Source organism: Ambystoma mexicanum, chromosome 8, assembly GCF_040938575.1.
Source record: "Ambystoma mexicanum isolate Mex_15411 chromosome 8, UKY_AmexF1_1, whole genome shotgun sequence".
NCBI classification, from domain to species: Eukaryota; Metazoa; Chordata; class Amphibia; order Caudata; family Ambystomatidae; genus Ambystoma; species Ambystoma mexicanum.
This window is the reverse complement of record NC_090929.1, coordinates 786344933-786366812: the sequence shown is the minus strand read 5'-3', so window position 1 is coordinate 786366812 and position 21880 is coordinate 786344933. Positions and strand designations below refer to the sequence as shown.

General features: G+C 46.8%; 1 protein-coding gene across 4 annotated transcripts in view; it reads left to right on the top strand.

The window, feature by feature from the left end:
• The first annotated feature begins 245 nt into the window (after nucleotides 1–245).
• Nucleotides 246–21880, top strand: part of DDX21 (DExD-box helicase 21) — a 790459-nt gene continuing 768824 nt past the window's right edge. The window contains exons 1-2 of one of the 4 annotated variants that reach the window (XM_069610614.1): nucleotides 246–492; nucleotides 18741–18971. In XM_069610614.1, the coding sequence (XP_069466715.1) occupies nucleotides 394–492; nucleotides 18741–18971 (330 nt within the window). In that variant the 5' untranslated portion in view covers nucleotides 246–393. The remainder of the gene's footprint in view (nucleotides 493–18740; nucleotides 18972–21880) is intronic. The other 3 variants (XM_069610615.1, XM_069610617.1, XM_069610616.1) reach the window with 3 other exon arrangements.

The window sequence follows — 21880 nt, the reverse complement described above, 5'->3', positions numbered from 1 at the left end:
AGCTCTCAACCATTTGTCTCGCAAAGGCGGGTAAAATCACCCGATTTTGTTTTTGGCGGGTGAGACGCCATTGGAATTAATGGGCGTGCAGGAGGCTTGGCGGGGGAGTCAGCCCTTTGCAAGGCGGGTGAGTTGAGAGCTATGCACCGGTTCTCTCCATGTCACTACTAAGAGCAGCGTATAGTTCTCATGCGTGCCGGGTCTTCCGTGTACTGGGGTAAAAGTGAACACGCCTCTTTGTAGTCAATTTGTAGTGTATGGTCCTTTTTTTATGCTTACTACTAGCAATGGTGTTTACCGGAAGTGACATCACTGTTCGATCTTTCTTTTTCACTTTATCCCGGGACAGGGCGACAGGCTCCTGCCTTCTGGGGGAGTTTAAGCTGTCGAAAGATGCCTAGTAGGATCTTCCTTGACGACGATAGTTCGGTGGTAGAGGCGGTCACTGCCATGGTTCACTCCGAAGAGTCTAAAAAACACAAGAAGCACAAGGTGAGGTTCCTGCCACGCGGCCGTTTATGGAACTCATGAGAACTAGTGGAAGCGAGCTCGTGGATCGGACAGCGTTGGCTTTTGTGCGATTCAGGCGTGCGGTCTGAAATGCACCACTGTTGTCCTACACTGCTACTATCTGCCTACATTTGAAAATCAAAAAACCTGAGATATATATGCCCAGCCCATAGCCACACAAGATTCTGCCAATATGCCATGCCCACATGTCAGAAAGGTAAATTGTGTTTTCGGCTATGTGTACAAAATTGCATCACATTAATCTGTGCCTTGAAAACCGTATTTACCTTTTTTACAGTCCAGATAAAGGCATTTTTGCTAACGTGCAGGCAGGTCTTCTCAGCTGCAGCCAAGGGACGGGACACTCCCCCCCCCCCCCCCCCCAAAAAAGTGCGCACCCACACACCATTCGGAGAGGGCCTTCCAGCCTCTTTAAATTGATTCTGGGAATATACCCTTGGTTTCACCGTTATAACTGCAAGACTAAGACTCCCAGGATGCAAAGTTTAAAAAAAGGCTTGTAGTCTCTTTACCCCGAATGGTTGGTATGTGCGAGAGACCATAACGGGAAAGGGAAAACTACAGCACTGAAAGAGAAAAAAGTGCTTGTGAAAAATACCTGGGGCACTGTGATGCCAGAATGGTAGAGGTGCCTTCGCTGGTTTCAAACCATTGGTGCCACTCTGACTAAAACGCCCATGTTAGTCTTAATTTTTGTCAACTATTGCAGTGTTTCTGACATCCATTACACCGCTATGTGCCTGATCTCTCCCACTTGCCTGCTGAAGTCCAGCGAGGTCCACTGGCCATTCGTCGTCCTCTTTGCTCAGCTACATCTGTCCTCTCACCGTCCAACACCCCATCCAAGCTCTTCTTTTCATATTTCTCCTGCTCTTTTTCTTGACAATCGCTCCTCTCTTGGCCAACCCTGTTAATTCCTCCTCCCCTGGCTTATTAGCCTTTCTTTCTTCACCTCTGTTTTGCTTCTCATGAGTGCACAGTAATCTTTTTTTTTTTTCACTGCACCAGCACACAATGAAAAGAGAAATGTTATACGCTGAAAGGCATTAATCCACACAATCTGCTTAGCTCAAATGTAAAATGGCTCTTTATCACCCTTCACAAATCAGCATTCATAAAAGAATGAATTCAGTAAAACAGAAATACAGCAATGTTTTAAAATGCTTCACAGTTAAAGCAGCAGCCACTAAACTCCTCATCTTGCCAGAACTGCACTGGAAAGCTTTGAAGCGGGCAGAAAGATTTTTGCTTAACATGCGTAGAAAGCAGTGTTTGCTTTCTCTGAAGCTTTTCTCTGTCCGCCTAATTTGGTGCTCTGTTTTAAACCTCCCACAAATGCTGGGCAGCTTTTTCCAGAAAGTTGACTCTAAAAGTCCACTTGTTGCCAATTCCCCTTGGCCGAAAGGACCCAAGGCAACCTCAAGAGGTAAGCTCTTCACTTTTCTCATGAAATTACTTAAAACAGTCTAACTTTCCATCGGCTCTACAACGTTATCGGACATCTACTAACCTCTTTATTCAAAGCAGTCCTTGAAGCAATGCAGACTAACATAGGCGAGAGAAACATATTTCTCTAGTGATTCAGAGTTCACATTAAAAAGCAGCTTTCACTGAGTCCTGAAGAAAATGTGCATATTTCACTGAGGCTTGAGGAGTGTTAGGAAAGATTTCATAATTGTATGCAATTTTCCCTCCAGTTGTACACCCCCAAACTTTTTGCTGCTGTTTAAACACCCTAGTCTGACTTTGCCAGGGGAGCACAGCCTTCAGCTGCACTCTTCTGGGCTTTCCTGCTCACTTTTAATGGGGAAACTGACATGTCCTTAAGACAGTCAGTACTGGGAGACTTTGTTTCCCGTAGTCCTTTTCCAATGTTGCAACATGTAACAAGTGCACTTAGGCCTCCTAGTCAATTACAATGACCCAAGATACTGTTGATGGACTTTTTGTGAGATGTGCAGATGTGTCATGGACAGAAATGGTGGCAGTTTATCTTTTCACATTATTTTTAACCCTTTCCTGCCATGTTAACTGCGTTTGGCACACATAGGTGGCCTGGGTCCAAAATGGCCCTGCCACAAGGTTCTTTGGCCATCTTGCCCCTTTGGCTTTCCCAAGGTCGAGCCGACCCGGGTCAGTCCTTACTTGGACATGCAGTTTCCCGCAAAACGCCAAGCTTTTGCGGGCTTCTCCATACCATGTGTGTGTGTGCCTCCAGGATGTGGCCTGAGGTCTGTCCCCAATACATATCCTGGTTGCCAGAGAGTCTGGAGTGCTGTGAATGCCTGGGACCACCATGGTCCGTGATTGGTCCACGTATGGAGTGTGTGTGAGCAGATCTCCCATTGGGTCCTCTTCATTTTGGCTCGAAGGGAACTTTGGATAAGAGGAGGCCAAAAACACCCATACCATGTCGATCTCTGGATTTCTCACTGAACGAAGGATAGGATCCAAGTATCCTGAAACTACGAAGCTGAGTCGAGGAACCGCTGGTGACCCGCTGGAAGGTTTGGCACCCTGAGCCCGCTGTCGTCCCGTGGGACCCCTCTGCATCTGATCGTCCTAGAAGGTCTGCAAAGACTATTCAACCTACTAGAATAGTGGGACCAACTATTCTCTGCACCTTCATCAAAACCTGCAAGTAAGCTTTCTCGCAGTGTCCCTGGGTCAACCAGTGGACTGACTAGCTTACCCAGTTGCTTTGCTCTGTCACCGCCATTGTTTCGAAGAGGCCCTCGAAACTTAGTATACTGCTAGATCTGTCTTACCGGCACCCTCACACTGAATTTCGTACACTTAGCATTCCCAGGTCTGAAGTGAGACGAGTGCGCCAGGAACTGAGCATACGCGGTTACCGTGTTGCCCTGCCGCGGCAACAACCTTTGCCGGTGTGCTGCATTTGTGAGCCTCTTGCCCCAGAACCCGGCTGCAGTGAACCTAGGGCGATTAATCCACCCGGAGCGCAGAAATTGCCACTGTCCCATTTGGGAATCCTCACTGTATCTTCGGAACTGAAACCTGCAGAGCAGTCATATTGCCGCAGTAGAACCCGCAACCGAAGTGGACCCGACTGGCGAAGTTTGGTCCATGAGTGTGCATGGGGCCGGTGAGTAACCTTAACCGGTGGCCCCTAGCGTCTCCATCCATTATTGCGCACAAGTTGCCCCTGGGGGTCCCTCTCCTTTCCACTGCTAGTGCGAACTAGCGACTCCATCCCGCACTCTGGAAATGCCTCTGCTTTTGTTGGGGAGAATTCTCCTCCTAGGGCTAATGTCCCTCTCCTAGTGAGTCCCCCAGCAGCTTTCCTGGATTTCTGTAGTTTATTTTTTTCACTTGATAAGAGTGTACACCTTTTCTCCACTCTTGCGTGTGTTTTGCCATGTGTGCGTTTCTACTGTTTGTGTGATCTTGGGCTCTGGAGCACACCACTCCAGGAGCCTCCTTTGTTGTGTTACACAGCACCTTCAGTGCAGTAACACAGGGTTGTCTTTGAGACTTCCCTCTGACTCCATTTCCCTGGGGCTGACTGCTGTCCCCCAGAAAGAAGTAAATTTGTCATTTACTTTACATGGTCACTTGAACCACAGATCCAGTACACCCCATTTTACATGGACTACTGGAAAGGGTTAATCCTTAGCCTTTTTTATCTGTACCTCCTAGAGCATTGTTTCGCTCTTTTAACATTTAGACTTGGCTGGTGGCAGTGGTATCTACCCTAACTTTTCTACCACGATTATATTATATAAACGTGGTGTTGCTTTGGCTATTTTAGCAGCCTCAAGCATTAACCCGCTTGACCAAATTATCTTTCTTTTGGCTTCGGTCGGGTTTATTCACCCTTTTTTTTTTTTTTTTTTTTTTTTTTTTTGTACAAGTCCTTGTGTTTTACTTTGCGCGGCAAACCAGGTTTGCCTTCTTTGTTCACCGCCTTTTGGCGGGCTTCTGCAGAGAAGCCCTCCTCTTGGCGCCTGGGTGTCTAGGTGGACTGAATGTGAGGGAGGGGTGTAGTCACTCCCTGCACAGGGTATCCTAGGAAACCCAAGTCGCACTTTGCCATGATTGGCTGAGGTGGTTGTCCAGGCTGGACAACCCCCCCCCTCCCCCTGCTGCGTGATTGACAGCCAGGCTGTGTGAATGGGAGTTTTGCGCATAAAAGGCAGGTCTCTTGGGCTAGAAGTCAGTCGCCACTGGAACTACAATGTGGCGACTGCTGCAACTACCCCGTCCCGGTGAAGCCCTGATGCAGTCCTGAGCTATCTACCCTTTAACGACTAGAGAAGATCCAGTCTGGAGTCTTCTTCCCTGATCCAGTCTGGAGTCTTCTTCCCTTGAGCCTGGTGGGGATAACCAGCTCATCTTCCACAGCCAGAGGATCCTCTTCTTGGTCGAAATCGCTGCACACTGCTGTAGTGGTCCGGATAGCCATCTGAAGAGCCTCTCCTGTTTTTAAGGAGCGCACCTTTTATTCATCGTTGCTGTGTGGTGAAGACCCCTTCAGACATCCTCCTTTGTGCCGAAGTTCCAGGAACCGTGGGTCTGCAGGAAACTACCAGGAACCACTGCCTTGGCACCAGCTTCATCGTTTGAGAAAGGTACTGTGTCCTGCTTGAGGAATTTGGGTGAATCCCTATTTCTCTTTAAGGCTTGGCCTTAATCTTCCCTCCATCTTATAACTTTTGCTTCCAAAATTTGACAATATCATAGTACTCTTGGCTACGTTGAATCTTGAACTGCCTGACGGTGTGATCATCGGCAACAGGAACTCGGTTCCACTTGACACTGGCTCCGGCCCCTTTGACTCTTGAATTTCTGTCTGAGTGTTCTCTTATTCTGTCTGTCTAACTAAGTTATTGCCTATGATTCTTGCCCCCAACTCTCTCTGGGTATCTCGGGTGCTAAGTGTGTTTTTGCCCCGGTAGCATTTCTTGTCACGGATCTGCTTTTATTTAGTAGACCGAACTGTCAAAAAGTGATCACAATCGTATTAACGGTAACCTGTCTTGTTTCGTAACACCACATGTGGTTTTGAATTTAAGTGTTTATAACCAATAATGTACTTATATTTTTTACCTGAAACTTTGAGTCAGTGTTCGCTTGCGTCACAGTAATTGTGGTCCTTTGGGTAATCTCTGCTACTGCTCATATACTCTTGAGATAAGCCTGGCTGCTCCGCTACTGCTACCACTTTAACATAGTAGTACAGGCTTGTACCAAAGGTGAACTTGTATTACCACTTGTAGTCTTGTGTGTAGTGGTCCCTAAGGGCACTGCACAGGAATCTGCCTAAAAGCCTTCAAGTGGAGGTCCTCCCTGAGTAGTGGGAACTTATTCTTCATTGCCTCCTCCACCTTACTGAGCTGCTAGAGACCCTGTTTTGCACATTGGAACAACTGCGTGCGCTTGTACTACATATACTATTGAGCATAAGGCTCCTCCCTTCTTAGGGTTTGGACTGCCTCTTAGTTAGGTGTGTTGTTGATGTCGAAGGGGCCTAAAGACTATCTACACTGCCTGTTTTCTCCCCATCTAGGTTGTGGACATATTTCGTGCATTTAACCCTTTAGACCCCAATAGTCTTGTATATATGTTGTATTGATTGTCTTTTGCTGTACTTAGTAATGCTGTGATTCTTTTGCTGTAGTCTGTTAAAACGGCCATGTAATAAATGTGTCAATATTTCTGATATAACACCTGTCTGGGAGTAATTTGTAAGTGTCCTTGCTTTGTGTGCTCATTGAGGTCCTTCAGTCACCCTCACCCCCCTCACCCCTCCTGAGACTTAGTCTTGACCGCCTGCCATAGCTACATTGATTGGTCTGGCTTGTCCAGAGGTTAACCTGTTCCAAGAAACTAGGCTGCCCTTCTGAACATCTGCCCCCCAGGTCAGAGTTCAGAAATCCGTCTTGACAACAAGAATGTCCATTATTACTCTTAGCGCACCCAGAATGCATTTCACATGGGCACCATGTTTTTTTTTTCATCAAAAGCATTGTAACTGAAAAGCATTACAACTCCCCCACCCCCTTGCCTAGATCTTCCCACAGTTACTTTACTTCTTTTCCTTTCATTCCTGCATAAATCGTGATGTCCAGAATGTTTCTAGAGCAATAACGCCCATCTTTAACCCACACCCTAGTAATATTCCAAACCTTCCTGATTACTTGAACTGACCTTTTTGTACAGCCCTTTTTCTCCAACCCGGATGAATGTGCTACGTAGCATCTTGATATCCTGTGTTTTTCCTGTTCAAACAAAGAAGCTGTCTATGCAACGCCACGCACGCTGCAGTTCCGCTTTACATTTTTGCATTTATTTTCTATGCCAACATCGTGGAGCGAATGCCCCTGCACCCACAGGCTGCAGTGTGGACTATGGCCTAAGCAACCCCATTTTAACTACTAAATAATAGTCTTGTTAAGGTTAGTCACCCCTTCTTTAGTGCCTCACATCAGCACTAAGTCGTGCATCTAGCACATGCTACAACGCTGGCACCATTTCTACAGTGGCGTACACCATCTTTATAGCGATCAGTGGCCTCGCTGAAATTGGTGCATGGTTGAAATTTGTGTACTTAACAATTATCCTTACAATACAGGCGCCATTGGTCTTAAAGTTGGCTAGCTTGGGTCCTCCAAAAATCTTTTGGCTCACTCCTGCCGAGGGTGTGCACTTGTTGGACTATAACACCCAGCTGGGCTTGATAAGTTTAATTGATGCATTTTTATCAATTTACTGTGTGAGATTCAACAAAGGCAACAGCAGACTTTTTTTTTGGTCTGGAAAATTAACAGTACCACGAGAACTTATGTGTGGGTTTTCAACTGAGACCATGCATATCCCAATAAAAATTCCCCTTTTGAGGGCTTACTTACTAAAGCAGTCGGTCAAGTGGCACAGTGAGTAGAGCGCTAGCTTTGACATCTGTGCAGAATCTGCTAACGCAGGTTCAAATTCTGGCGGGGCCGAACTCAGCCTTTCATCCTTCCGAGGTCGGGTAATAATAAGCAGTGCTCAGATACCCGAGGGTTCGTAGCGCTATATAAATGCTAAATTATTATTACATTTTATTATTATTATTAAAGTTGCTTTTTTTCTCAAATGAAATGCATTAGTATAAAATATGGTAGCTTTTCCCATCTCCTTTGACATTTTATACAACAACTATCCAGGTCCTTATTTATGGACTTGACAACATCCATTTAACAAAAGGCTTTGTTTGGAGAAGATTGCTGACAACGCCAAATTGTGTCCCCATAGCTGTAATATGACATGAACTGTACATGAGATCGTTGAAAGGATGGTACCTCTGAGGGGCGGGGGGAATCCAATTCTGTGAACTAATGCTTTATGAAAAATCTTGTTACTGACATCCAGAAATAGCTGTTGCTGACGAGGAAGGGTCCCCTTTTGGTTTTAAGAACAGAATGTGAAAATATTTTAACATAGATTGCACCTCAAACATGCTTATTACAAACCCCAATGAGCTAAAAAAAAAAGAAACATTTCTAAAAGACTGGTTTGAAACTCGAAGTGGTTTTGGCATATAAATTGCATACCAGTTTGTCTATTGACACAAGGTGTATCCGCATTATGCAGCTGAAATGTTTGGTAACCTTTCCGAATACCTATTGGCGCATCCAGTTTTTGTGCTTCCGATTATACCTTTTGTCCACTTAAATAGTCTGAGGAGGGTTATGTTCCTGATGTTTGTACATTCAGGTGTTTGGCTTAATACTGAACATTTCTGTAAACGAGTATTAGCTGGAAACAAAGTGCCCCTATCGATTGCTTTAAGGTTTATAAACCGTATTAACTTAGTAAAATTGGAAGGTTAACGTGAAAGGTATTTGTACTGTGCAACGTCATCAACGGAGGGGTCCCCAGGTGCTCTGGCAGATCTGGATAGGTGGGTTTGAGGGATTAGTAGGGTGTAGTGGGAATAGGAAAGTGAGAGTTGTGATGTCCTGTTGGCAGCTTCAGTTTGGTTTGCACCATTCGCGGAGCACAAGTCTGGTTTCTGCATCTGTGCAAGTTCCTATGTGCTGTTCTGCCAGGTTATGTGGTGTTAGTCTGTTGCAGTGTGGTGGTGAAGTGTGTGCGATTGCTGTGAACAGAGGTGGTTGCGAGTTTCTGTATGAGAACTGTATGTGGAAAGTTGAGAATTGGGTTAGCAGGTTTTTCTTTCCGTTTCTGTGATCAACATCTATGATTGTCCTGTCTGTTTGGAATTGTAGTTTGTCCGCCTAGTTGTCAGGCATGTTGAGGAGTGGCAGTTTTCCTGTTACTCTAGTCGTATTACCTCATCCTGGGTTGGAGATGTTTACGTGGGGGGGTTCTGGTCCCTCCCTTCCCATCCCATGTGGGTCATTATTACCTACCTAGTTTCCTCTGTGTATTAGGTGTATGTGGATATGTGTGGTTGGGCACCCCCTAACCCTGCTTTCTGGATATGTCCAGTCCACGCCGTATTTGCATCTTAAGAGGAAGGACATGAGCCCTCTTCTGCTCTCCGCCGCCGGCTTCTGGAGAAGCACACGCGCCACGACCTACACCTACTACAGCTAGTGAGGGTAAGGCTAACTGCGCAGGCATCGGCACCTTTTGAATAGCCACTTCGAATTTCTGCACCCTGCACGGTCAGCTGTTCCCATATTTGTTTGTTACACTGTGTAAATACATGTGTTTGGGCACTAAAATGGCTGTCGCACCCACTGTTTACCATTGCTGGGCAACAGATCCCGGAAAGCCGAACAATCCCGTTGGCTGCAACAAGCCTTTTCATGCGCCCGGAAGGCGATAGCCGGCCCTCGGCACAGAAGGCCGGATACATAAGGCCCTCGCCTGTCTGTGCCTATTGGGGCTGCAGGGCCCGCCACTCTGCCTAGCCACCTGCTGCACCTAAAGCCGCCACGCCGTTCCATGGGTTAAGCCTAATCCCTTGCTCGATCACTACCAACTCGATAGCTTCACCTCCCTCGCATACCCAGCTACCCCAACTCTGCGCGTCAAGCTGCACTTCAGAAACCACCTCAACGACTTTGCAAATATCCACTTGAGTTGCGTAACAGCTGCGCCTGAGATTACCCTACCTGCTTCTATGTTTGCGCACGCACCAATATGTCTGTCTGCATGACATGCCTGCTCTGCCCAATTGTTTATGCGTATGTGCCTGCCACGACCCATTGCTACTATGCCTACTGTTTGTGCCCACCCTGACTCACACGTGTAAAAATGAATAAAACGGACTCCCTGGGCAGGGAATAAGGCACAAAGCGCAGGCTACGAGAGTTTTAAGGAAGGTTTATCTAACTGAGAGCGCTCTGACCACATCAAGGTTACAACACATTTATATAGTACAACATTTTTAACATATGATGCTACGTTGGACCAGGATTGGTCAGCCGTGGTGGTGACTTAGGTGTGGGCATCATCTCTTCCTCCGGGTTGGTTGCTTAGTTGGCGGGAGGGTTGACGTCAAACATTTGTGCTCCGGATGGGTGATGGTCAGTTCGCTGTGAAACACGGTGGTCACTATCTAAGCTAAGAAAATACATTCTAAGTAATGCATGCACTAACTAACAATTGATCAAAAGACTCTCAGTAGTGTATCGTGTCGTTATACAAATTACTCAAGAGTTTATACCATCTCCACATTTGGGTTACACAAGTTTAAAGGCCCTGACCACTATAATACTGTCATTGAACTATAGGGTTAGTCTCACAAGAATCTCAGGTATGTGGCACTTGTTAGTATTGGGCACGATATACTGCACAGGGGTCTAATGTTAGCTGGGGGGGGGGGTCTGTTGGGTGGGCTTCATAGTGAGGTTGGCAGTCTGGCACATGAAAGGGATGCCTTGCAAGGACACAGGGTTAGAATGGCAAGTTTCGACGGCGAGGGTAAGAGGGCAAGGACACTTTTGTGGAGATGGACGAGCTCTTTGTTTGGCTCATGTCAGTTGACATGCAGGACAGTGATCTCACAGGAAAAGGGATGTGTTGCATTCATTATTTGTTGCAAGCAGCTCCGGCCTCAGCATGTGAATGGAGTCGCAGAGTTTTCCAGTTGGTGTGGGGACGAGGGTGGGGGCCATGTGCTCCGGGCTACGGCGGCGGGCAAAGGGGAGAGATGCATTTTGTACTATCGTAGTGAGGCCTAGTTACCAAGATGGAGTTGAAAGGGGGTACAGAAAATGGATGCCCTGTGTCCTGCTCGGTGGTCCCATCTACGCTAATACAACCAAAAGTTAGTATTGCATAAGGGCGAGGGGCGTACCCACCACTAGAGGCGCGCTTGGTCCAAGTTTTGTACTGAGAAGTGATGGCAGAGAGGGGCCCATTGGCCCCTCACTCCCACACACTACTTAATGTGTACACCCTGCCCAATGATCTGAATGCATGTGCCCTCCTAGACCCATTGCTACTTTCCCTAGCTATTCCACGATCATCCCACCTGCACACACTGCAGAACACATATTTCATTACATTAATCTGGTATCTGATCCTAGCTGTAGTGCTTGCGCTAACCACCTACCTTAATTCTGCTCCACTAACAATGCAGATTTCCAAAAGGACCTACCCCTCTCACATTCCCAAACGGGAATGGGGGTCCACCACCAATACTTAACCACAGTACGCTCTCCCTGCCAACATGGCTGCCCTTAGGGGACCCACTGCAACAGCCCTTTCGGCCTTCTTAGCATCCATGCTCCCAAGGCTCAGGTCGCGCACTGAACCTTTACAACAGTCTCCCACGGCCAACGAGGAACCTCTTGCCGGGCACTCGCTCACAATGCTCCTATGCTAGTAATTTTACTGGAGCCAAACACACGCACATCGTGCCGGAAACATCACCTTCTCGATGGACTCCCGCCATCCCCAATAACTCCATCCATACGCACACTCAAAACTCGCACCACAAAGCCAGTAAACTCTCCCTCCCTTCCTGGTACCTCCCACATTCACTCGATAGCCTCTCCATCCACTCGCCCTACTAAGAGCACCCCCCCCTCTCAAATGTGCACTCATAAATACACGCTCTCTCCCTGCCCATGCTTTAGAGATCCACAACCTCCTAACTATTCATGATCTAGACTTACTTGCCATCATGGAAACTTGGCTCCATTAGGCGTCCGGTCCCGCCAGATCACAAGCCCTCCCGCCTGGATACTCCATCCTCCAACAGACAACTTCTGAAAGGAGTAGTAGTAGTAGACCTTATGACGAAAGATGCCCTTAACATCAGGCTGCGCGATCTCCCATGGGAAGGCAACACTGACATTATCTCGCCAAACTGTCCATGTCCCCTAGCTGCACCATAAATATACCTCTCATTTACCGGCCCCTAGGCCTAGCCCTAGATTTCTAAGGACTTCTCCATTTATTAGGTGATTGCTAGGCAAAGTTTGAATGCAGTACCCTCTGGGAACACTACAAGCAACTATAACTACAGGTATAGGCAACCCATCCTTTTGGTATAAGCTTGTACTACACAGTTTTGGTAGCGTGTTGAGCAGCCAGGCTTATCTCAAGAGGGGAAATGTGAGCAGTAGTGAAGTTACACAAAGATTCACAGTTACAGGTATTCAAATAAACTTCTAAACTCAAAGTTTCTTGCATAAACAATAATGTATTAGTCAGTTATAAAGCTTTATATAGAAGGGAGAAATATACTAGTAATATCCTTCAATACTGTACACTCTTGAGTTTCTGGATCAGACAAGGCCCTTTTGGAACCTACACCACTGGTGACTTCAGTAACAAGGGTGCTGGGGACATTAATACCTTACTGTTGGCATACAGAATACCCTCAATAGTTGGTAAATGGCAAAGGTTATTAGAACACAAATTACTACAATTATTCCTAAGCAGGGCAAATACTTTCAGATAGCAAGAGAAAAGTCATTCAAAAGGCAAAGTCAATGGGAAAAAGCCTTTGTATAGGATGCAGAACTTCAGGTAGGTAAATGGAAAAGTCTTTGCTTAAGTTCTTGGGAGTCTATGATAACAAGAAGAATCAAATGTAGGGCCACAAGTTTATTAGATTGTGAGTTGCAGAAGTTACAAGTACTTCCACAGTAAGAGGTAATTTCTTAGACTTGTTTTACAGTACTTTTGTAAAGAAGAAAAGATGCAGCTGACGACTTCTGTTCCTGTGCAGCTCTGCAGATCCCACTGTTCCTGGGCCGCAGTCGTGGGGACAAGAGGACGTCGGACTCCTGCACTGGCAACCGGCAAACTTTACGTTCAGCGGCTGTTTAACGTTTCTGCTCCTTGCGGTACAGCAAATGGCAATAAGCGTGGTTCATGGCTGTCAAGGTAGACTTTCTTCACATCTGAGGTCCTGCACTCAACTGAGGGGGAGGGGGGTCAGGCTTGGTCAACCCTGCTTCGTGGGAGTCCGGAGTATCTTCCAAAAGCTTTAGGCCAGCTTACAAGAAATGCACACAATCTGGTGTCCTCCCTCCCTGGCTTTATGGTTTCCTTCAGCACTCTGAGGAAATGCAACCAGCTACGAGATGGGTGTCCAGGTGGCTTACTTGGGAGTTGATTGGTCCCACCAACTCAGAGAGAAGTCGTCCTTGCAGGGCTTCTGACAATGCGAACTTGGCGATTCGGACCTGCAGCAGGACTTCACCGGGCAAACCAGCGATCCAGGAGTTGCAGCAGCCGTCCTCTTCAAGCGATTCTTCGGTTCCTTTGTCCAGTGGTCGAGACTGCTTTCCAAGCCAAGAGACTTGCCTTTTATCCAGTACTCTCCCAGTCATACCAGCCTAGCTGTCACTCACCCAGCAGGGTGGCTGTCCTTGCCGGGCAGTCAGCCACCCAATCCCGTTAGAGTGCATTTGGGTCTCCTAGGAGACTAAGCACAGGGAGTTTCAGGCACCTCCCTCACTCCTGCCTACCCCAGGCACTCTGGAGCCAGAGGCGGGTTTCACTCCTGAAGCCCACCAAAGACGAATGAACAGAGACCAAACCTGGTTTGGCGCGCAGAGGAAAACTCGAGGGACCTTTCCATAAAGAAATGGCAAAAAAAGACAAGGGACCATTTTAACAAAGGAGGCTCGGCGCCATTTTGAAAAACATGGCTCCCGCGATTTAACATTACCGGAGCTGCAAACAGTTCGCGGTTGGGGTAAATCATGGTAGTTCATAACAAAACCACTGCCACCAGCCATTCGGGGGGGACAGGGTAACATATAAATGCTGCATGAGTAACCTGACACAGGGGATACTAAGTAACCCCTCCAGCACTCTATTGTAAGATAGGGTGTGCTGGGTCTAGAATTTTACAGGACTAAGCTAAGTCAGTTTCACTCCACTGCTCTGGGATACAGTAGTTGATCCCAGGGAAGGTAGTTATTTAAACATTGGGGAGCCTAGAAGACTTCCCTGTGCCACTGCACTGAAGGTGCTGTGTGACACAATTGTAGAAGATGACTGTGGAGTTGGTTAGACTCAATAACAAAAAAGAAACAAACACCGAAAACACATTAAAAGTTCAAAGTCCCAAAGTTTAGCAAAATAGCTGGAGGGCTCTAAGGTGGGAGGAATTGGCAAATTTACCTTAAAAGCCTACTATTCTACTCTGCGACCTTAATCTAGGCCTGAATGATCTTAAAGATAAAGCAGCCACAACCTTAGCTAAGGAACACAAAGACATGGGGTTCATACAAAAAATCACCAGCCAGACTAATTGCAAAGGTTGCACCCTCGACTGGGTCGCTAACCATAACTGCACCACCAGTGTTGGCTCCAACTCTGCCTACCCGTGGACAGACCATAACTGTATTCAATTTACCATTCCTACAGCCCCAACTACTAAAGCTCTCACCTTTGCTCCACCAGCGCAGGTTAAAGCTCTAAAAAATTAACAACAACCTTTGTCCTTTTCTGGAAGTCCCAGAACTCGGGCCCCCATTCTCTAGTAACCCCAGCACACTAGCAGATTTCTACGCTGACACCCTTGCCATAGCCCCTATCGAATACAAAAAAAGAGGGGAAAAATCAATGCACGTTAACTCTTGGTTCACTACAGGCCCTACGTACCAGTCAACGTAACACATTAACCAACTGGCAATCCAAGCCCAGTGATTCCACAAAGGAAGATATCAAAAGGCTACCCGCTCAGTACAAAGACGCGATCATTATAGCCAAGTCTGAATCTTTCAATACACAGATTTCTAAAGCCAATTCACAATCCAAGGAAACGTTCGCCATTTTCAGGAACTTATCTCTCCTTCCACTAGCCCTGACGAAATCATTAAAGATGAGTGGTGCTCGAGCATACAAGCAGCCCTGCTCAGCAAAATAGAACTACTGCAAGAAAAAACAGGTGCAATTCAAAGCTTTTCGTACCCACAACCAGCCTCCCCTTCTATAATCCTAACAACCGGCTCTTTTCCTTCCGAGACATCACAGAATCGAAGTCCTCGACCACCTCCAACATCTTAAAACCATCTGTGTGCAATGGAGACATTTGGCCTCCTAACATTATTAAAGAATGCACTGACTCCCTGGCACCTCTCCTAACAGCGTTCATTAACGCCTCATTTACAACGGGTACGGTCCCTTCCAGCCTCAAATAAGCGTGGGTCCGCTCATTACTAAACTTTTTTTTTTTACTAGATCCCACCTCCCCCAATAACTACCGACCAATCACCACTGACCCGTTTCTCCTAAAAATCCTGGATAAAGGGGTTCACAACCAGATTCAACACTTCTCTAATCTAACTCCATCCTCAGTAAAAGGCAATCGGGATTCTGCAAAGGCCATATCACAGAAACCGCCCTTCTAGACCTTAAAAACCAAATAAATGAAATTATGGACGGAGGTAAGCCAGCTCTCCTACTTCTGGATCTCTCAGCCGCCTTTGATCTTGTAGATCACAAGATCCTTAACTCATATCTCACTTATGCAGCACAATTCTCCAAAGAGGCCTCCTCGTGAATCGCATCTTTCCTAGAAGGAAGAGCCATGAAGGTTTTCTCAAACCAGGAGAGTAAAGCTCCTACTACCTTCCAATGCAGAGTCCCTCAGGGTCCTACTCTTTATAACCTGTTCACAAATCCGCTCTTTGACAAATTGGACTATCTCGGCATAGCATTCACAAACTATGCCGATGATACGCAGGTACTCCTACTGCTCACAAGTTCTTATGACCAAGACTCTGCAGCCCTCCATTTGATATACGCCACCAGCCAAGCCTGGGTGGCCCCTAATGGGTGATGTCTCAATGGAGACAAAACCGAGATAATCCTTATTGGCCCCAAAGAAACGGTATCCATACTGGGTAAAGAATATGGTAACTTCACCATCATCCCTGTCGCCTCCCCAGTAAAGGCACTAGGGGTTTACATAGATGCCACTGTGTATGACCCGACAGGTTAGCGCCATTGCTTCCGCCTCTGCCCACACCACCAAGTTAATAAATGCAGTAAAACCCTTCCTATCCAAACAGAACTGCCTTTCAATAGCTAGAGCTACCATTGGGGATAAACTAGATTATTGGAATGTCCTTTTAGCAGGCACTTCGGCAAAATATCTAAATAGACTCCAAGTCATACAAAATAATGCTCTCGGAGCAGCGCTTAAAATTCTAAGACCACATCGCACAGGCCAGGCGAGCTGCTCACTGGCTCCCCATTAAGGAAGCATCACTTTCAAGACCCTCACCCTAACGCACAAGTGCTTAATACGCACAGACCCGCCTTACCTATCTGACAATCGTCAGAGCCACTTCCTCACGTCCTAAAAAAACCTGCCACGCCAACAAATTGCGTATCCCTCCCATCAAAAGGGCCAAAGAGGATGGGATTGGTTTCCCCCATATAGCACCTAAACTATGAAATGCCCTACCTAACACACTTAGAGCTGAGGCCTCCCTCCCAGCCTTCAGAAAGTACTAAAAACCACACTCTTTAACTAACACAGCCTTCTCTTGCCCCTGCCTCTCCCTCACACTTGTATTCTTCATGTAACTAAGAATGTATTATGTAACTAAGCCAGCTGTCTTGTAACAGCGCCACAATGCCTTTGGGCTATTGTGCGATTTATAAATGTTAGTAAATAAATATGGATGATAAACTTGGGGGTCATGGTTTTCTCCATGGGAATCCTGTTTCCTGTTGCGTCTAAGCTTCCTAGTCGTTTCCTCATGTTTCTTGAGCCACGTTGAGTCGTTTTCTAAAATCCAGATGATCCTTTGTGTTTCCTATGTTTTTTTGGTAGGGGATTCCAGGTTATTGCTCCCAGGTGAGAGAAGGATGAACCTCTGAATTGTCTTTTATTGTATAGCTTTGGTTCTAAGCAAATGTCGTTGCTTGATCTGAGAGGTCTTGTCGGATAGTAGACAGTTATTTTCTCCTTTGGGAACTCTGCTCCTTGGCCGTGGATTGCTCTGTTTTTCTGTCGAGGTGCACATCACACAGAACTACTTCACAAATGGATCGCCGGAATAATCGACGAGATCTCCAAGGAAAAACCTTTCACCACATCCCACAAAAGAGCGCCAGCAAAATGGTTTACCCCACTACTCATCGCCATGAAAAGAAATCCATAAGCCAAAAGGAAATACTACGATAACAGAATCACCAAAGCCGCCAACACCCAGAAAGAACTGTTTAAAATAACTTTTGGCCACGGTTGTCAGCACCCAGCCATCTGACATTACCGCATCCCATGTGTGGATAAAAGATGACATGCAACCCCCTTACTGGGGAAGCATTGGAGGGTACCTGGACTGGAGCGTCCTTTGTTGGAGGGGGCAGTAGGGGCTGCAACTCTGCCCTGAACGTTAATTCTCCTAAAACCCTCTTTGACTGCTTTGAAAAGAGGAGTATTGGCTTTGGGGATTGTACAGACTACGAGGAGGCTCCAGAGCCAGACTGTGGGCCCTTAACAAACCCTGGCTCCAAAACAAAAGCAGAGTATTGAAGGTGCTTTGCTGGCTAAAGGGGTTATTGGAAATAATGTTTTAGGGTTTCATTCTCCTTTTTTATCCACTCCAATTGGTAGTCTACTGCCTTGCCAAAGAGGACAGAGTCTTCGATGGGCATATTTATTAAAGTTACCCCAGTTTCGGGTTTGAACCCTGAATCCCAAAGCCATGAATAGTATTTGAGCAAGGTACCTGCAGCAATCTCTCTACCTGAAGTGGCGGCTGAATCTAGAGTGTTTTAAAACCTATTCTGGGCCATTCCCTTGTGGAGAATGAGTATGTGGGACCTAACTGGTACAGGGTTGGGATTCAGTGCTTTGTGTATTTCATCCCACTGAGTATTGTAACTTGCAAGCAAAGTAGTATTGTTTGCAATGAGTTAAATATGCCCCTGAGGTGTTCACTCTTGCCCTGGGTATATAATCTCTTGTACTCTTATTGGGTGGTGCTTCAGTCACACCTGACCTTTTGCTAGTGGTGGTGACAACTTGTAAATCTGGCTTTACATGACCTTTAATGTAAAGAGGGCCTAAAGGGGATAGCTTGAAAAATAAAATCTATATTGGGGTTGACTGCACAAGTAAGTGAAGGTGTAGTAAGGGATCGGGCAAACCTTCCTTTTTTATTTTTTTTATATAGACTGCAAGAGAGGAATAACCTGACTGATGGCTTTCCTAATTTAAAATAATCGTTGTCCTCCACTGTTTCCGGAGTTGAATATTAAAATGATTAGTGGCCCTTGTCAACAAGTCGTTGAATAAAAGCTGATGGTCAATGTGGGAATCGAGACCACTCTCGGGTGTAACTTCAGGGGGGGGATCTATAATGGTTTTGCGCAAATTACTTGCCTGTGTTGGGGTGAATCATCTCCAGACTAACACTTTGTGTTTGGGACTCCATGTTTTGTGTTTCAGAACCACAAGTCTCTAGCACACGGATTTCCAGCATCAGCTGTCTATTCTGTCATCCTCACTCTTGCTTGTGCATTCCCAACAATTTTCCTTTGCATGGTTGGTTCATTGGATGACAAAGTTCTCAAAATAATTCACATTTTTATGTTGTCCATCAATGTCCTAAGTTGAATCTGGCCTTTTGGGCACATGTCGTTAGACTTTCAGATTGGGTCTAAGCAGGATACAATTGGTGCCTTTCTGGAGGCATTATGCAAAAATGTTAATGCATTTATTTGTTTTATTTAGTGTCCTTGTTGATATTTCTCTTCTTTGTAACTTGCAGACAGTTGTTAACCATTGCCTCTTTTTCTAATAGAAAGAAAAGAAGGAAAAAAAGTCAAAGGATCATAAAAAGTCAAAGAAGTCAAAACACCTTAAAGAGGACTATCTTGACGTTCCTAAACCCAAGAAGAGCAAGAAAGAAAAATGTTGCATCAGTTTGGAAGATCCTAGTCCAAAGCCAAAATCTTTAAGTGTTGGTGTGCCTCACTCCAATACGTTTTCAGACTCAGAAGAAAGTGGAGAGTATAAAAGTGACAGTGAGCAGGTGATATTTTGCTTTTGTATTCATTATTGACTGAATCTCCATCCTGGCAAGTGGCAATTATCGACTGCAGTGAATGGTTAACCCTGTTGACCCTTTCATGGTTGGTTCTTGTGCATTCATGCATTACTCATTGTGACTAACAGTGGTGTATTTAGGCTTTCTGCTGCACTAGGCCCAACTAAGTGCATGCAGCCCCCCCCCAAGCCATAACGTTTCTCCACCTCTGCCATACTCTGCACCTGAACCAGATACCACCCCCTCATCACACACTGTCCGCACCATGCCCTTTCATCGCCATTTTGCCCCATCATAAGAAGACGTTTTAAAGGCTGCTGGTTTTCAAATGTTATTGGTTCCACTCTGTGTATTCATGCCTGTTATCTTCTATGATATGTTTGTTGAAAGAGTGCTTCCAGATCTCTGCTGCCCAAGATTTGGAGAAGGTAGTGTGTTAGTGCACAGAGGTATTTGTTGTGGCCAGTCAGTTGGGTCAGAAAATCTTGATCAGAACATACTTTCTCCAGCATTGGATCTTTCATGGATTCACATGCTTTGAATATTCCCCGTCGTCAGGCTGGGAATCCCCGGTACATTATATAGACCCTTTCCCGTAGGAAAACTTTTTCGACGCTTATGCGTCCTATCCACCTCGTTTTGTGTCATGCGTGCCCGCACCGTCAGGACGTCATGATATAAATACAGGACCTGCCCCCGCGCTCCCTCAGATTTCAACCGTCTTTCAAAGTAGTGGGATCCTCGTGTTTTTTACTAGTGAAAACTAGGCTGTTTTTTCTGTTTCGCTTCGGCGAAGTTCAAATTCTGGAGAATTATGTCTGGAAAAGCGTTATTTCGCCCGTGTGCAACATGTGGCCTCAAAAAAGTTTATGAAGGAGACGGCCACATGGACTGTATCTACTGTCTCCACCCGCACCACACGGCGGATACATGTGAGATATGCCAGGGTTTCTCCCAAAAAACCCTTAAGGACCGTAAAAGAAGGCTGGTCGACTGGCTTAATGACGGAGCGGGTGCCTACCCGGCTTCGGAAGTTGGCTCCACGGCCTCCAGGAGCAGGTCGGAGCCTCCATCGAAAAAGGTACGGCCAGCGGAAATTCGCACTGAGGACAAGCATAAGGGGAAGCATGCTGGATCTTCCTCATCACATAAAAAGCCCTCCTCCTCCTCCTCATCATCTAAGACGGAGAGGCTAGCGCTGTCAAAATCCTCCTCAGGGGACCGTCCCAGGTCTTCCATGAGTCGAGATGCTTCAGCCGGGAAGTCGGCATCGAAATCGACGACGAAGTCTAAGGGCTCGACGACGATGACTTGCTCGTGGACCTCGGTGTCATTGACGATGCCTATTACCGTTCAGGCAGCAGCGGTTGGGATTCCTTCGTCGACGGAGACTCAGTCTATGGCTTGGCTGCCAGAGGTCTATGACCCGATCCCCCCTCTGAGGTCTTACTGCAGCCAGACACGGCCTGCTCGGCGGAAGGAGAAGGTGACACGGTTCTGCAGCCATCGGATTTAGGCTTACGGCCTTCGGCGACGACGAGTGCGAGTGGGGGTATGGTACCTATATCATCCACGTTGCTGACCCCCCAGACGGTTTTGTCTCTGGATGTGCTTAATACTCTTCAGAAGCTCCTGCAGCGGCTGGATACGCAGTTCCCTCAACCTGGGACGTCATCGTCACTTTTTTCTGTACCTCCCGTCGACGAGCAAACTTGTACGGCTCGCTCGACGACTAAACACCCATCGGCTCCCCAGGCGGTAAAAGATCGTCCTCGAGCTCAGGAGAAGGGTGAGTTGTCGGAGTCCGACTCTATACTGGGTGACTCGGGGTCAGATATCTCCCTGTCACCGTCGAGGGACCAACATGGAATTCGGATGTAGAGGTAGTCTACGAGGAGCCAGACACAGCCATCTCCCCCGGATGATGTGGGAGCCTTCCATGCAATGATGGGAAAAGCTTGTTCCGAGTTCGGCTTGATTCCTGAGGAGCAGAAGAAAGACTGTTTCCCTTTTGACCATATGGGTCAAAGGAGAAAATCAGTATTTGCCATCCCAATCCTGGACCACGTGTGGCAAGAAGGTCTAAAGACGATGCGCCATCCGTTCTCGGAGCCAGCCATAAAGGGACGGATCGAGAAAAAGTTTAAAGCTCCGGAGTCCACTCCAAAATGTCTAACATCACAGCCTCTGTCTGACTCGGTGGTGTCGGCGGCAGCGGCTAGGAAGGCCAGGGTACAGCAAAAATGTTCAACGCCACCGGAAAGCGAGGCTAGGAGGCAGGACGCCTTTGGAAAAAAGGTGCTCTCGGTCGGAGCGACGACAGTAAGAGCAGCCAATTCCTTAGCGATCGTGTCACGATATGATAGAGAAATGTGGCACAAACTAGCCCCTATCCTAGAACACCTGCCAGACGAACACCGGAAAGCAGCTATGTTACTGGTGCGGGATGGCGAAGAGGCCTCGAACCACGCTATTAATATCGCAGTTGACCTAGCAGAGTCTGGTTTCAAACAAATCAACCATGGAGTAGTGCTTCGTCGACAAGCGTGGCTCAAATGTACTACTTTCCATCCTGAAGTCCATTACAAAGTCCTTGACATGCCATGCGAAGGGGAACACCTGTTTGGCGAAAAGGTTGATGAAGCGTTGAAAGGGATGAAAGAAGACACGGATACTGCTAGGTCCCTCGGCGCCCTTCAAACGGGTAGAAACTTTTTTTTTCGCCCCTTCAGGGCTGCTTCTGGAAACTCCCGCTTTGGAGCTTCGAGGGACCGTGGATTTAACAGGCCCTCGTACTCTTCACAAGGGTTCAGACGAGCGTCCCAGTCGGCACGTAGAAGCAGGGACTATCAAGCCTCCAGGCGGCGAGGCTCGGGTCCGTCGTCAACGAAGAA